The sequence below is a fragment of the Neoarius graeffei genome, chromosome 11 (genome assembly GCF_027579695.1).
Source record: "Neoarius graeffei isolate fNeoGra1 chromosome 11, fNeoGra1.pri, whole genome shotgun sequence".
Classification (NCBI taxonomy): domain Eukaryota; kingdom Metazoa; phylum Chordata; class Actinopteri; order Siluriformes; family Ariidae; genus Neoarius; species Neoarius graeffei.
Window position 1 is genome coordinate 38,191,907 of NC_083579.1, and position 16,194 is coordinate 38,208,100.

Genomic DNA, 16,194 nt, shown 5'->3' on the forward strand with positions numbered 1-16,194 from the left:
GCATTTGTAACTGCAATATAAATTGGAGTAGCGCTTACATGTATATCACTTACAGTATGTCGCATCTTTATATATATTTTGTCTATGGTTCACATAAACGGTAGAAATATAAACTTACCCTTTACGAAATGATCTGCACATACTCATACATATTTATTGCTGGTTTCTTTTATGTCCGATTTGTTCAGATTTGCAAGCCACTGCCTCTGTCGTCTATGGGTTAGAGCTTCCATTTGGGGTCTTTCTGGCATTTTAACAAGTGGGTAAACTAAACAATCTGACTCCAGCCTTAACAGAATTGTTCGAGCAGCTGATAACTGTGCAAATTTGTGGCATTTCGTATGAAGGTACTTATTGCTACGCATGTGTTATTCCACAAAGATGGTGGACACCGCTAAATCAGAGAGGGTCATGGGACATGTGACATCATGTGCAAACAGTCTATGCAAAGCATCATGAGAATACAGGTAATTAGGTCAGGTAAGCGTCACTGCTTACCACAGGTGGTCAGATCCTGAACCATTGGTCTGTTGGTTGAGCATGGTTATAGCCCATGGAGCTGGCTACCGGTAAAATAAACAAGCACCCCATGACCGATGCCAAGTGGTGCACTTATATTTCTGAACGATGCACGTGCATCGGTTGCATCTGTCTGGATCCATCCCTGTAGTGAAGTCGCTTCATCTCACACCTGAAAAAAAAATTGAAAAATCCAACCTTTAATTGAAATGAATTTATTCAGAGAAAAACAAATCCCTCATTAAGAAATAATTATTTTCAACAAAACCACATCCCCGTATTATTGGCACCCCTGTATTTAAGACTTTGTACACCCTCCCTTTGCCAATAAACCAGCACTGAGTCTCTCCAATAACATTTTCTAAGGTTGGAGATACAGAGCAGGGCATCTGAGATCATTCCTCTTTACACACTCTCTCCAGATCATCCAGGATCCTCGGCCCTCTCTTGTGCTCGCTCCTCTTCAGCTCAGCCCACAGGTTTTCAATGGGGTTCAGGTCAGGGGACTGAGATGGCCATGGCAGAAGCTGGATTCTGTGGTCAGTGAACCATTTTTGTGTTGATTTGGACATATGCTTCAGATCATTGTCCTGCTGGAAGATCCAGTGATGACCCAGTTTTAGTTTCCTGGCAGAGGCAGCCAGATTTTGATTGAAAATGTCCTGCTATTTCATGGAATTCAAGGGCCTTTGGAGGAAAAACAGTCCCAAAACATCCACCATATTTTACAGTTGGGGCAGGGTTTCTTTTCCATTTTGATGGATGTCTAACTGAATTTAGCTGCTGTGTCACCTTATATTTGTATCCCAGTTAATCAGGAAGTCATGGATTACAGCTTGAAGGTTCCTACACACTCCAGTCAACTCAAAAATACCGTACAATTTAAAAGGGAAACGTACTTCAGTTATGTTCACTATAATTAGCAAGAGTGCCAATAATTGTGGCGCATGTGTTTTTGTTGAAAATAATTGTCTCTTAACGAGGGATTTTTTTTTCTCTGAATAAATTTTGTAGCGAGAACCTGATGTGGGTGGAGCACAGAAGCACAGCAGGCTGTTGTTTGCGTTTGAAGTATTCTCTTTATTGCTGCTTTTCAGCATAGGACTCAAAAAACTCTCTCTCTCTCTCTCTCTCTCTCACACACACACACACACGCAGGCTAGTATCGAGCCCTCGGCACCGACCTCCCCTTCTCACTCTGTTCTTATAGGGCGCGGTCACTGGAGGAGACACACAAGGTGTAGTGACATGACCACTCACCTTCCCTGACTCCGCCCTCCATTCCCAGACTGCTGCTTGGCCACGCCCCCACTGTCACAAATTTATTTCAATTAAAAGTTGGTTATTTCTCTTTTTTTTCCAGTGTGAGATGAAGCGACTTCACCAAAAGGTGGATTTTTTTTCTAACTCTTTTTACTAATCCTTACATGGGGCACCAATAATTGTGGAGCACTGTACATTCTGCTCTCATTCTGTCATCCCTGATTCTTCTGTTTCTCCTTTTTGCCTCACAACAAATAAATAATTGAAATCATACAACAAATTCAGCATGATGAAAAGAACAGGCGAGAGAGAGAGAGGGAGGCTTTTAAATCTCTTTAATATTAAACCACTAAGTTTAGGACGGTGGTGTAGTGGTTAGCGCTGTCGCCTCACAGCAAGAAGGTCCGGGTTCAAGCCCCGTGGCCGGCGAGGGCCTTTCTGTGTGGGGTTTGCATGTTCTCCCCGTGTCCACGTGGGTTTCCTCCGGGTGCTCCGGTTTCCCCCACAGTCCAAAGACATGCAGGTTACGTTAACTGGTGACTCTAAATTGAGCATAGGTGTGAATGAGAGTGTGAATGGTTGTCTGTCTATATGTCAGCCCTGTGATGACCTGGCGACTTGTCCAGGGTGCACCCCGCCTGTCGCCCGTAGTCAGCTAGGATAGGCTCCAGCTTGCCTGCGACCCTGTAGAACACGATAAAGCGGCTACAGATAATGAGATGAGATTAAACATTGGTTTTTTTTAAGCACTTTTTTGTTTACCACATAATTCCATGTTATGTCATAGTTTTGATGCCTTCAGTATTGTTCTACAATGTAGAAAATAGTCAAAATACAGAAAAAAAATCTATGAATGAGGAGGGGTGTACAAACTTTGGACTCTTACTGTTTATACACACACACACACACACACACAAAACCCAGTGATATTCACATATACACGTTTTCAACAGTTATTCCATGAAATCGAGTCGTACATGAGCTGATAGCTGACGAGGCGTGTAGCACCGAGTTGGGTATAAGCCATGTACGAGATTGAGTGGAATAACTTTTATTCTGTTCACATTTAGTGGATTTTGAGAAACAGAACTTTTTTTTTTTACAAATTTGATGAATAAAAACTTTATACAAAATGTCCAACAAAACCATTTCCTCTTAGAATATAAACAAACTGGTGAAATGACAGCAAGAATTTGTGAAAAATGCTATAATAATTCTTGAAAAATAAAAAAAGATACGTTCTTACTATCAAACTTTTATTCCATATTTTGTTGCCTTTTTTTTGTGCCTTACTTTTTTTTCTTCTTTAGTTTTTTGGTGGTTGGCAAACCAACTTAAAGGTGCATTATCGCCACCGACTGGGTTGGAGTGTGGAATGGGAGATATTGGGGGGAAAAAACAAACAAAATACTATATTCTTTTAGCCATTTCTGTTTCTTTTAAATACTTGATAATTTTGGGGGTTTGTTTTTGAGTAGTTTTTATTTCATCCTTGGTTGGTTCAGCAACACGCTCCGCCGTTTTGTTTTTTTCTACTCACAGTATATGAGCTGATAGCCTAGTAGTAGAGTAGCCAATCGGAGCATATGATTGCTCCATATCCAGTGAATCTGGATAGAATCATTAAATGTTATTCACTTCACCGGTCAGTGGTCATAACGTTATGGCTGACTGATGTATTTGTAGAGTAGAAATTGTCAGTTTTGCCATAGATGGGGATGCAGCCATGAAGAAACAGCCAGAGAGAAGTATGCAAAACACTGCAGGAAATACCACAGATTTTACTGTACAGGAATGTGGTCTGTTTCTGTTAAAAGAATAGCTGTACTTGGGCGCGTTACCAGATGGCATAGTTGAATGCACATATTGTGGAAAGAGTTACATTGAAATAAAATGCCCCTATTGTTTAAAGGACAAAAATATAGATGATGCGTCGAAAAAGTCAACATAATTATGTTTTGCGAGAATTGTTTGGAAAATACTTTTCTGCCACACAAAGAAATCCAGCCAGTACAGACCCTGAAAATACGTGGTGTTACTGCAGAAATGCTGACAGTGGTGTAATATTGAACCGTGAGTCAGGTATGTGTAAAATCGGAAGAGTTCACGTCTTGTTTGGGTCCAAAAAGAATCCCAAAATCAAACTGGCATTGTTCAGGTTATAGAACGCTTTCAAGTAAGACCAACAAGTGACTTTATCTCATATCATCTCTAGCCGCTTTATACATTTCTTTATTTCAAGGAATGTAAAATTAGGTGAAAACTTTCAGACATACACATTACGTGCTTCTTACTACAAATAAATGTTTTAATTTACAAACATTTCATTACAAATTTTACCACTGACGACCATGCAAGTTATTTACACCTGTTACAATTATGTTAAAATCTGCAGCAATTCAATAATTTGGCAGTTTTTGCAAAGAATTCCACGTCAAAATTATAATTCAAACTATAAAGCATACAGCAATGTTTATAAACTTTGTCACTGTATAATATTGACAAATTACACTGAATTGTCATTTGCAGTATGGTAAAAATTTCCATCAAATCCTTCTCAAATATGTACATTAACTGTGATTGATATGATTTTTATCACATCTAAAATTGTTAAAAGAATTTTAAGCTGTCTTTGTCATAAGTATTACACAAAAAAAAAAAGTAGCTGTTCAGACATCATGTAATCCATAAAATGAGGGTTTCAAATAAAAGTGAAATTTGTCATTTTTTTTTCACTCAAAAAGAATCATGGGGTCAGACAGGTTCATCAATGCACAGCAGATATGTACTATTTTGTCCAAAGATGTTATTCCATTATCTTTTGAATGTACAAGAGATATGGGCACAGTATTGCTCAGTATTGTGTATTTCTGACGAACCATTCCAATAACCCTCTCAACATGGATTCTGGCTGACGCGAGCGCCCTTGTGCCCTCCACATCCAACGCGCTCATTTGGGACGTTCCCCGAGTAAATGCAGAAATGTAAACATTTGCAGAAGGCAATCCAACAGCGTCACCTCCATCAAACCCTCGGTCTGCTAGGATCAGATCCCCTGGCAAAAGTTCATCCAGAAATCCGCAATGTTCTGTTATGTGTTTGTCGCTGCAGTGACCATCCCACCCCTGAGAAACGAAACAAACCGCGCCTTGTGGGGCAATACCGATCAGATATTTTGAAGAGTTGTGGCTTTTATTCTGCGAACAGGTTTCTCTCGGTGTTTCCACATCACTCGGTTTTTCCTGAAATATTTCAAAACAGTCAATTATACAGCAACATTTCTCAAAGTTTTGTTGAAATGAAACTGGCAGACTTTGCCGTAAATGTTCCCTATCTGGCCAGATCACCAGCGCCGGAACGAGGCGACAGAACATAACATCACACGTGTTACTAAATACTCTGGATGCAGTTTCCAAAGAAATGGAAAATAAGTAGGCTAAAAACTGTAAGTTTAAGTTCAGTCGAAGATGCATACATGTCAGCAGGAACTGCCGGAAAGGTGAAAGCTTCCTGTTTAAATTTAAATAAGGCCGTATAAACTGGAACGTCACCATCATAATCCCATATGTTGGAAGACCTGTAAATTGTTCCACTTTGTCATTGTCCTCTGAAAAAGACTCCGGACAGAGAAAGTATTTTTTCAGTTGTTCCTTTAAAGTACGATTTTCCTTCCTCAGGATTCTGCATTGGAGCTCAAAAGGCAATGCTTCATTTTCATCTAAAGCTTCTGCACTTCCTTCATCTTTGAGATCTGCAACTTCAGGAGATGATTCAGTGGAATCCGTGGAGCATTCAGAAGGAGTGGTTACATCAGTGTCTCGAAGGCCAAGCACTGCACATTCCGCTGTAACTTGTTTTCTACTTCCACGTTTCCTTTTCTTCAGGTTTTGTCGCTTTTCAGACTTCTGCAATGCTTTTGTGTTTTTTTGTTTTGCAGACGACTGTGTGTGAGAGAAAATGCTTGGCACATAATCAGGTGACAGGGGGTGATCACTTTTCTTCCCTGTAAGTCACAACAAAATATTAATTAGTTCATTTACAGGTTATTATTTTCATTAAACTCATTATTATAGTAGTGTCAAGCATGCTGGGAAAAACTTAGATGCAAACAATGTAGAGCTATAAGAAGTAATATTTTCATTGTTTGCTAAAAGCATGAACAGCTCAGTTTCATTTATGCCGAGTCCATTTATCATCATGAAGATACTTAATAGCAATTAGTATAAATACAGAGGTGATTATAGAAAATCGTGTGCGCTGATTGGTTGAGAGATTCGAACCATTTCTCGATAATCACCTCAAGTAACTCGGCAAAATGGCGGCCAATCGCTTCATCATCAAAAATGAGGAAGAATTACAAATGCTGTTCTTAAAGTGCATATTCTGGACCAATTGTTTTGTTTTTTTTTTTTATCTGAAAGCATGTCCCTTTACACACTCATCCAGAAGGGTAATTTTGCACAAGGCAATCTGTCTACAGCAGAAAAAAAATAAATAAAATGCATCTGGAAAAATCCCAAGGGAGTCTGGAGCCAGATTCGTGGCGTTACCTGCGGAAGCGCCAGCAGGCTGCGCGAGCTTTGCACGGTTTCAGTGCACAGCCTGTGTAGACCAAGCGCTCCCATTTCTCTCTCATTGTCCGGTCTTTTGGGAAACGATGAGTACTAATCCCATCAAGATTGGTGTTGCTACACCCTCCTACGATACATCTGTTCACCATTTTAATAATTACGCGATAATGTTGAAGAAATTTGCAGAAAAGGTCGTTTTCTCATAAACAAACCAGCGCTGACGTAGGATTCAGAGGGAGGCGTCCCGCACGCGACATCACGAAAATCAATGTTTGCCGGGAAATCCAAATGCCAAGTTTTTTCAGAGGCGGACTAATTCGCCTCAAATGGCTTGAGTTCAACTGAATTTTTCTGATATTGCACAAGGTAAAAAAAAACTGCACAAAATGAAAAATGTGACAGATATTTGACCAAAGTTTAATATAAAATAGGGGAATTACATTGAGCTTGCTCCTGAATTTACCCGTGATCCGCACTTTAATGCTGTTCTTAAAAGCACTAAAAGATGCTACGAAGTTTGCTGTGAAACTATTCAAAAAGGTGGAATTATGATTTATTTCATCGCGTTCAAAACAAAGTATCTTACGTGATTCGGCATAGATAAATGACAAGTCTGCGCATTACATTTGCATGTTGCTTCTGAAGTTTGAAATAATTTTTTAAATACAGTTTAAATGTTTATTTATACTACAATTATCCACCTCAGGCTCAGTGAATAATAACCTCAACCCCATCTCGATTATTATCCACTGAGCCTGTGGTGAATAATTGTTAATTATCCCTAATTCATACAATTGTAACTAATGATTGTTGGGCTTCAAGAAACATTACTTAAGCTTATTAAAAAAAGTCAAAGGGATTTAAATTTCAGAACTGGATTTTAAATAAAAGAGGAAAGGATTATGGCTGGACCCAATAGGTTTATTTATTAATATTAGCCATATTTAATAGGCCTACAGCTCGTGGAGAATCAAAGCTAGGCAAATCCCCTTAGATCACAGATTACTTTAAACAAACAAACAAAACAAACCCACACCAAATACGAACCTGCTGACCCCCCCAACTGATCTAATACAGATAACAAATCTAATACTACCAGGAACATCATGCACTGTAATATTTATTCTATTCATTTCCTTGCTCCTGTAACTTGCTTTTTTTATAAATAACCTTTTAACTACAGGTCACTACAGATGCAGGCCGACACACCGGGGAAGCTTTACTATCTCGGCCAAAGTTCTGTTCATGTTACACCAACTTACAGACTTACTGAATGTGAACTTCGGTATCCCAGCGTAACCAGTCCCCGATAGCATAACGTGTCCCGTCAAACTAATAATAAAATACTGACGACTTGCGTTTATATTTGGACACAATGTAATAAATGTTTAGATGGGTCAACTGAATTTCAGCAAATTCTGGCCATATTTGAAACTCACTGCCGTCCACACACGCGTGCGCGTCATCTTTAATGTAGCGAAGAAAACGGCGTACCGAGTTCTCGATAGTTACAAACATGACGCCATAGCTGAGGAGATTTTCTGAGAAATGGGATTTCCCCACAGAGTTTTCTGTTCTGTGTTACTACGACATATCTACCTACCGACACAGAGACAAAAAGTACCACTCAGGTTCCTTTTAATACTGAATGTGCTTGACATGTATTATTATTATTATTATTATTATTAATACAAGTCCTAAATTACTTACAATTTACTGCATAATAAAATTAATTATTCTAAATACTCAAATTATCTCATCTCATCTCATTATCTCTAGCCGCTTTATCCTGTTCTACAGGGTCGCAGGCAAGCTGGAGCCTATCCCAGCTGACTACGGGCGAAAGGCGGGGTACACCCTGGACAAGTCGCCAGGTCATCACAGGGCTGACACATAGACACAGACAACCATTCACACTCACATTCACACCTACGGTCAATTTAGAGTCACCAGTTAACCTAACCTGCATGTCTTTGGACTGTGGGGGAAACCGGAGCACCCGGAGGAAACCCACGCGGACACGGGGAGAACATGCAAACTCCACACAGAAAGGCCCTCGCCGGCCCCGGGGCTCGAACCCAGGACCTTCTTGCTGTGAGGCGACAGCGCTAACCACTACACCACCGTGCCGCCTACTCAAATTATTATAAAAAATATTTCCATAAAAATTAATATTTCCAAAACATTAAAAATGACAAATTTAAAGAAAACCTAAATAACACCAGGCAATATTTATTTATAACTATCAAAAACAAGATCAAAATAATTCAAAAGTATATAAAAAAAAAGCCAATGTGTATTAAAGAGAATGAGATGTGAGATATTAGTGAGAGCACTGAGGAATAATCTGTTATCGAACTCTATCAGGATCGATTCATGTGTGATGTGAATTATGTGACCTCTAATAAATAAATAAAATTTACCAGCTTAAGGTCGGTCCGTATTGTGAAATACCCAGGGTGCGATTTGTCAAAAAACCAGAAGGGGGGGATGTTTTTTTTTAATCATGAAACGTCACAAAACTAAGGTAACAATAGGCTAACAGCTCAATAACATCCGATGATATCAAATGAATAACACTGTGGCAGCGGGGGCGTGGTCAAGCATCGGTCTGTGACAGGAGGGCGGAGTCAGGGAAGGTAAGTGGCAGAATCACTACACCTGTCATTAATGTGTTTGTGTGTCTTCCCAGTGACCGCGCCCTATTTAAGGAGAGAGCGCTAGAGCAGAGGGAGCTCTCTCCACAACTAGACGACTGATGTGTATGTGAGTGCAGATAGAAGCTGAATAAAAGCGAGTTGTGTGAAATCAGTTCTGTCCTGCCATCCTTCTGTCACAGACCGATGCTTGACCACGCCCCCGCTGCCACAAACACTAAATGAAAACAAACCAGAGATAGTAAATTCATCTTCCTATCTCTCTGACTAAATACACTAACACACAACAAAGTTCGCATGGCTTGTCGCGTTGCTGTGATGTTTCTCTCCCTCCGGATTAAATGGACAGTGACTCGAAAATCACTAAAATACATGAATACTAAATGAACAGTTTGCTCTGATGGCTCAGTTCATGTGGCCTTTTCTGCTTTCCCGTCGGTGCGCTATCTGCCGCGTTTCGCCCTTCTTTAATCCACATTTCTGCGAATTTCTCAGCAGGGAAGGAACGCACGTCTGGCCCATTGACAGCGAGGAAAAGAAGGCTGTCAGTGTGGATACATTCATTCTGTTGGCTCATCAGTAAGGATGTGATTCATGGCGCCAAATCCACGTTCACACTCTGGATATTGTTATTACCTACAATGTATCTATTTGCTGGGGACGTTCGTGAACATCAAAGCTGCCACTTGGGGTCATTTTGAAAGTGAGTGCAATGTAGACCATAGAAAACTGTCTCACAACATGCCTGTCATGTCAACTTTTTGTTTTGGTTTGTTTGTTTTATTGACAGGGTTGTCCCCAAGGATTTTTTTTTCAGCAGAGATAAAAACCAGAGGGGGGGGATGATCCCCCCCATCCCCCCCAGCAAATCGCACCCAGGAAATACCATGACCGAGGTCTTGAAAGTACTGACCGAGGCCCTCTGGGCCAAAGTCACAGTACTTCACCATACGGACTGACCTTAAGCTGGTAAATAATTTTTTTTTTCTTTACCAAATTCTAACAAAACGAGAGCGCCTGAAAGGGAAAATTGAGCCGAGGCGAGCTGCCATTTTGAATCCTCATTCACGGCTGTAATGCAAATTGCTTCCTCCTCGGTATACAAGTGCACTTCCATGGCAGGAAAAAACCCTACATTTTGCCGCCTATGTAGTCCCCTATTTATACAAAATTGAGTCATTCAGAATTCAGCCATGTTTTTGCTCGGCGTTAGCAAGTTACAGGTTTTTAGCTTTCTCCTGAAATGTTTTATTTTATTTCATCTTCCTCAGGGTAGTAAAACTCGCTTTCGCTGTGAACACTGTCGTTATCGCTATCCATGATGTAAAATTAATGCTATTCTCCTGAGAAATGCAAAAATAAATGTTGACAAAAAATGCTACCATGTTTGTTATTGTGAACGAGCGAGTCGCCAGAGGTCCGTAACTGGGGTCTGGACCGTAGGATACAGACCCGCTCGCCAGCCAAATCAAAGCGCAGGATTTGATGGAAACCGGACCACGAAAAAAAATAAACACTGTTAAGACATGTGTGAGAAGGAAGTGAAAATGGCAAACATGAGAAAATAATCCTGTTTCAGCAACTGTCCTAAATAGAAAAGAAGAAGAAATACACAAAAGAGAAAGATACACGGTATAAGAGAAAAGAAAACTGAAATAATCTCTTTAAAAATAATTATAGTAGGAAAAGAAACAAGAGTGAAGGGGAGCACTATAAAGATATGTAAGGAATGTGGGTAAAGGTGAGAAAATAAGAGGAAATACTGAAAGGGAAAAAGTCAGGAAATAATTTTCTTGGGGCAAATTTGATTGGATACGATGGTTTAACCCATAAACCAAATATAGACCTTGTGCATGTGACGTCATGGTCACGTGATTATCTGTTTACACCGCCATATTGGGGATCATGCTTTCGCAAGTTTGTAAGTGATACCCACTGTCGCGATGTCGTCTTCTCAAGTCGGGCTCTCGACTTATGCTGAATCCCTGGATATCACAGCAAAAAAAAAAAACCCGCTGTAGAGATAAGATTGCTGTCTTAGGGGTCGACCCATATATCATTAGTAAGAGTGAAACCAAATCTGCGCTTGATTGTTCAAGTAATGAGCTGCCAGACGCAAGTTACCCCGATGTATATCATTATCTCATCAACACGCCAGGGGGTTACAGTGGTCAGTCACTAAAAGCCTACAAGTCACGAGAAGCTTACAGATATTTCTCCTCAGGATGGGTACGGAACGCGCTAGTTCATATGCATGAAAAGCGTTTTGTTATTTCTTCACAGGTGCGTACCATACACTGACTTTTCAGAATAGATATTTGCATATCGCTATTATCGATTGTGGCAGTGGGGGCGTGGTCAAGCGTCGGTCTGTGACCGGAGGGTGGAGTCAGGGAAGGTAAGTTGCAAAATCACTACACCTGAGGTGAATTAACTTGTTTGTGTGTCTTCCCAGCATCCACGCCCTATATAAGGAGAGAGCAGAGGAAGTGAGCTCTCCCGAACCAGATGACTGATGTGTGTGTATATGCGACTGTAAAGTGCATATAAAGAGTTTTTGGAACTCAGTTCTGGCCTACCGTACTTCTGTGCTCCACCCACCCGCTCTGACCTCTACAGTGGTGCCGAAACCCAGAAGCCGGGCCCCATGGAGTCCTCCCCCTTCGCAGACCTGATCCATGCCCTCACCACGGCCCAACAGAGCCAGCACCAGGCACTGCTCGCCCTCCGAAAGGAGCAAGAACAACGGTTCAAGGCCCTGGTGCTGGCGCAACAGGAAGATCGACAGGCGTTCCGGCACCTCCTCGCGTCGGCGGGGTCCACCATCTCCGTCGCTGCAGGCCCACTCCACCTCACCCTAACGAAGATGGGCCCACAGATGGGGTGGCTGGTGGAAGATGGGCCCGCAGATGGGGTGGCTGGTGGAACAGCGCGCCTCCTCCCCCTGCTAACAGGCGAGGCGCAGCTGGCTGTGCTACAGCTCCCCGCCGACAGCCGGCTGGTCTACGCGGACCTGCGCCGGGCCGTCCTCCAGCGTGTGGGGCGCACCACCGAACAACATCGTCAGCGCTTCCGCGCTCTTGTGCCTAGAGGAGGTCGGCTGCCCGTTCGCGTTTGGCCAACAACTCCGGGACGCCTGCAGGCGGTGGCTGAGGGCTGACAACCGCGACGCCGAGGGAGTCGTCAACCTGGTTGCACTGGAGCAGTTCATCGCGCAACTTCCCAAAGAAACGGCGGAGTGGGTCCAGTGCCATCGCCCGGTGTTGCTGGATCAGGCCATCGAGTTGGCAGAGGATCATTTGGCAGCGGTTCCCGTGGTAGGATCACAGATCCCCTCTTCGCTTCTCTCCTCCCCCTCCCCTTCTGTGTCTTGTCCTCGCCCCGTTCCCCCACCGCGGAGGCGGGGGCCGGCTCCCTCACAGCCGGTCCGCCGCACCCGCGGTGTCCTCCCGTTTCCCGCTTCGGTGTCTGTCTCTCCCCCCCAGGTGAGTGAGCCCCAGAGTACCGGTGCAGAGAAAAGTCTGGGCCGGTTTGCTGGCGCTGTGGGGAGCCGGGGCACCTCCAGCATCAATGCTCAGCAAAGGAGGTGGGCGCAGTGGTCCGGATCCCTGACGAGCCAGGAGCCGCCCTCAATCGGGCCGGAGCATATTGCATACCGGTGAGTATCCAAGGGGATACATATCAGGCGTTGGTGGACTCTGGCTGTAATCAGACCTCAATTCACCAAAGCCTGGTGCAAGACGAGGCATTGGGGGGAGCACAGGGGGTGAAGGTGTTGTGTGTGCACGGGGATGTTCACAGCTACCCTTTAGTGTCTGTCCACATTTTTTTCAGAGGGGAAAAATTTACAGTAAAGGCGGCGGTTAATCCTCGCCTCACCCACTCGATAATTTTGGGGACTGATTGGCAGGGATTCGGGGAGTTAATGAGTCACTTAGTAAAGAGTGGGTCCTGCCGTAGTTCAGCAGGGGGAGGGCCCGGTGTCGATTTGGCGGGAGCAGCTGTCACAGAGCCGTCTACGTCATCTCCGCGTCAGAGTGAGGAGCCGTTGGCTCCTCCTCCCTCTCTCGGGGAATACATTGCGGATTTTCCGTTAGAGCAATCGCGAGACGAGACTCTGCGGCATGCGTTTGACCAAGTGAGAGTAATCGATGATCAAACGCTCCAGCCAAACGCCACCCCATCCTTCCCCTATTTTTCTATTATGAAGGATAGATTATACCGAGTGACACAGGACACTCAGACTAAAGAACAAGTCACGCAGCTCTTGATTCCAAAAAGCCGCCAGGAATTGGTATTCCAGGCGGCTCACTTTAATCCCATGGCTGGACACTTGGGGCAGGATAAAACACTAGCCTGAATAATGGCCCGGTTCTATTGGCCAGGGATTCGCGGCGATGTCCGTAGGTGGTCTACGGCGTGCCGCGAATGCCAGTTAGTAAATCCAGCGGCCATTCCAAAAGCGCCTTTGCGCCCTCACCCTTTAATCGAGACCCTGTTCGAAAGAATTGGGATGGATCTCGTCGGGCCATTAGATCGGTCAACACGAGGGTACCGCTTTATATTAGTTCTAGTGGACTATGCAACGCGATACCCGGAAGCAGTGCCTCTTTGCAATATCTCAGCATACAGTACTGCGGAAGCGCTCTTCCACGTTATCTCCCGAGTTGGAATCCAGAAAGAGATTCTGACTGATCAAGGCACCTCATTTATGTCACGAACACTGAACGAACTTTACGGGTTGTTGGGTATTAAGCCGATCCGCACCAGCGCTCATCACCCACAAATGGACGGTTTTATCGAACGATTCAATTGCACACTCAAAAATATAATTAGGAAATTCATAATCGAGGACACACGTAATTGGGATAAATGGCTCGCACCCTTGTTGTTTTCAGTGCGAGAGGTCCCACAAGCCTCCACGGGGTTCTCCCTGTTTGAGTTGTTATACGGGCGTAAGCCGGGTGGCATTTTAGATGTGCTGCGAGAAAATTGGGAGGAGGGACCTTCACCAAGTAAAAATGCAATTCAATACGTTATGGACCTGCGCGCAAAACTCCACACACTCTCTCACACCTAACCCAGGAGAATTTGTGGCAGGCCCAAGAACGGCAAACCCGCCTGTACGACAAGGGTACGCACCTTAGGGAGTTCGCACTGGGAGATAAAGTACTCGTACTGTTGCCCACATCGAGCTCCAAATTGGTCGTCAAGTGGCAAGGACCCTTTGAGATATCACACGGTGAGTCGGGGACGTCGACTACGAGGTGAGGCGAACGGACAGGGGTGGGGCGCTACAGATTTACGACCTCAATCTGCTCAAACTCTGGAACGAGGAGGTCCCCATGGCATTGGTGTTGGTGGTTCCGGAGAAGGCGGAGCTGGGGCCAGAGGTTCAAAAGGGAGCATTGGCATCGCGTACCTCTCCGGTCCCCTGTGGAGACCACCTCTCCCCAACCCAACTCACAGAGGTTGCCCAGTTGCAGACCGAATTTTCGGAGGTGTTCTCGCCCCTGCCCGGCCGCACCGACCTCATAGAGCACCACATTGAGACGCGCCCGGGGGTGGTAGTGCGTAGCCGCCCTTACAGGCTACCCTAACACAAGAAAAAAGTGGTTCGGGAAGAACTCGAGGCCATGCTCGAAATGGGCATCGTCGAGGAGTCCCACAGCGACTGGAGCAGCCCGGTGGTCTTGGTACCCAAGGCCGACGGGTCGATCCGGTTCTGTGTAGACTATAGGAAAAAAAAAAAGTCAACGCGGTGTCTAAATTCAACGCATACCCAATGCCTCGTATTGATGAGTTGCTCGATCGACTAGGCACGGCTCGCTTTTACTCGCCACTGGATTTGACGAAGGGTTATTGGCAGATCCCCTTGACTCCATTATCCTGAGAAAAAACGGCCTTTTCCACACCGTTCGGCTTACACCAGTTTGTCACGCTTCCTTTTGGGCTGTTTGGGGCACCCGCTACGTTTCAGCGCCTGATGGATAGGGTCCTCCGCCCCCACGCCACCTATGCGGCCGTGTACCTGGACGACATCATTATTTATAGTAATGACTGGCCGCGGCACCTACAACACCTGAGGGCCGTCCTTAGGTCGCTGAGGCGGGCGGGTCTCACAGCCAACCCAAAGAAGTGCGCGATTGGGTGGGTGGAAGTACGGTATCTGGGCTTCCACTTGGGCAATGGGCAGGTGCGTCCCCAAATTAACAAGACGGCAGCGATTGCGGCCTGCCCGAGGCCAAAGACCAAAAAGGGGACGAGACAGTTCCTGGGGCTGGCTGGCTATTACCGTAGGTTTATACCCAATTATTCGGACATCACCAGCCCACTGACTGATCTCACTAAAAAGGGGGCACCAGATCCGGTCCAGTGGACGGAGCAATGCCAGCAGGCTTTTTCTGAGGTAAAGGCTGCACTGTGTGGGGGGCCACTGTTACACTCCCCTGACTTTTCTCTCCCTTTTATATTGCAGACGGACGCATCAGACAGAGGGCTGGGGGCTGTTTTGTCCCAGGAGGTGGAGGATCGCCCAGTGCTGTACATAAGTCGTAAGCTGTCAGTGCGTGAGGGGCGCTACAGCAGCATAGAGAAGGAGTGCCTGGCCATCAAGTGGGCGGTCCTCTCCCTCCGTTACTACCCGCTGGGACGCCCTTTCACCCTCTGTTCGGACCACGCGCCCCTCCAGTGGCTCCACTGCATGAAGGATGCCAACGCGCGGATCACCCGTTGGTATCTGGCACTCCAACCCTTTAACTTCAAGTTGGTCCACAGGCCGGGGGCACAGATGGTCGTGGCGGACTTCCTCTCCCGTCGGGGGGGAGGGGGAGTCGGCTGCAGGCCGGACAGCTGCTCGGCCTGAGTCGGGCGGTGGGGGTATGTGGCAGTGGGGGCGTGGTCAAGCGTCGGTCTGTGACCGGAGGGCGGAGTCAGGGAAGGTAAGTGGCAGAATCACAACACCGGAGGTGAATTAACCTGTTTGTGTCTTTTCCCAGCAACCACGCCCTATATAAGGAGAGAGAGAGCAGAGGAAGTGAGCTCTTCCGAACCAGATGACTGATGTGTGTGTATGCGTGTGGCTGGGAGAGTGTATGTTTGCGACTGTAAAGTGCAAATAAAAAGAGTTTTTGGAACTCAGTTCTGGCCTGCCGTACTTCTGTGCTCCACCCACCCGCTCTGAC

At 45.1% G+C, this 16,194-nt stretch overlaps 1 protein-coding gene across 2 annotated transcripts in view; it reads right to left on the bottom strand.

Moving 5' to 3' along the window:
- Positions 1-503: 503 nt before the first annotated feature.
- The window catches only part of LOC132894248 (uncharacterized), a 45,665-nt gene continuing 29,974 nt past the window's right edge, over positions 504-16,194 (bottom strand). The window contains exon 4 of one of the 2 annotated variants that reach the window (XM_060933831.1): positions 504-691. In XM_060933831.1, coding sequence (XP_060789814.1) covers positions 681-691 — 11 coding nt within the window. In that variant the 3' untranslated portion in view covers positions 504-680. Of the gene's footprint in view, positions 692-4,029; positions 5,786-16,194 lie in introns of those variants that run through there. The other variant, XM_060933830.1, reaches the window with a different exon arrangement.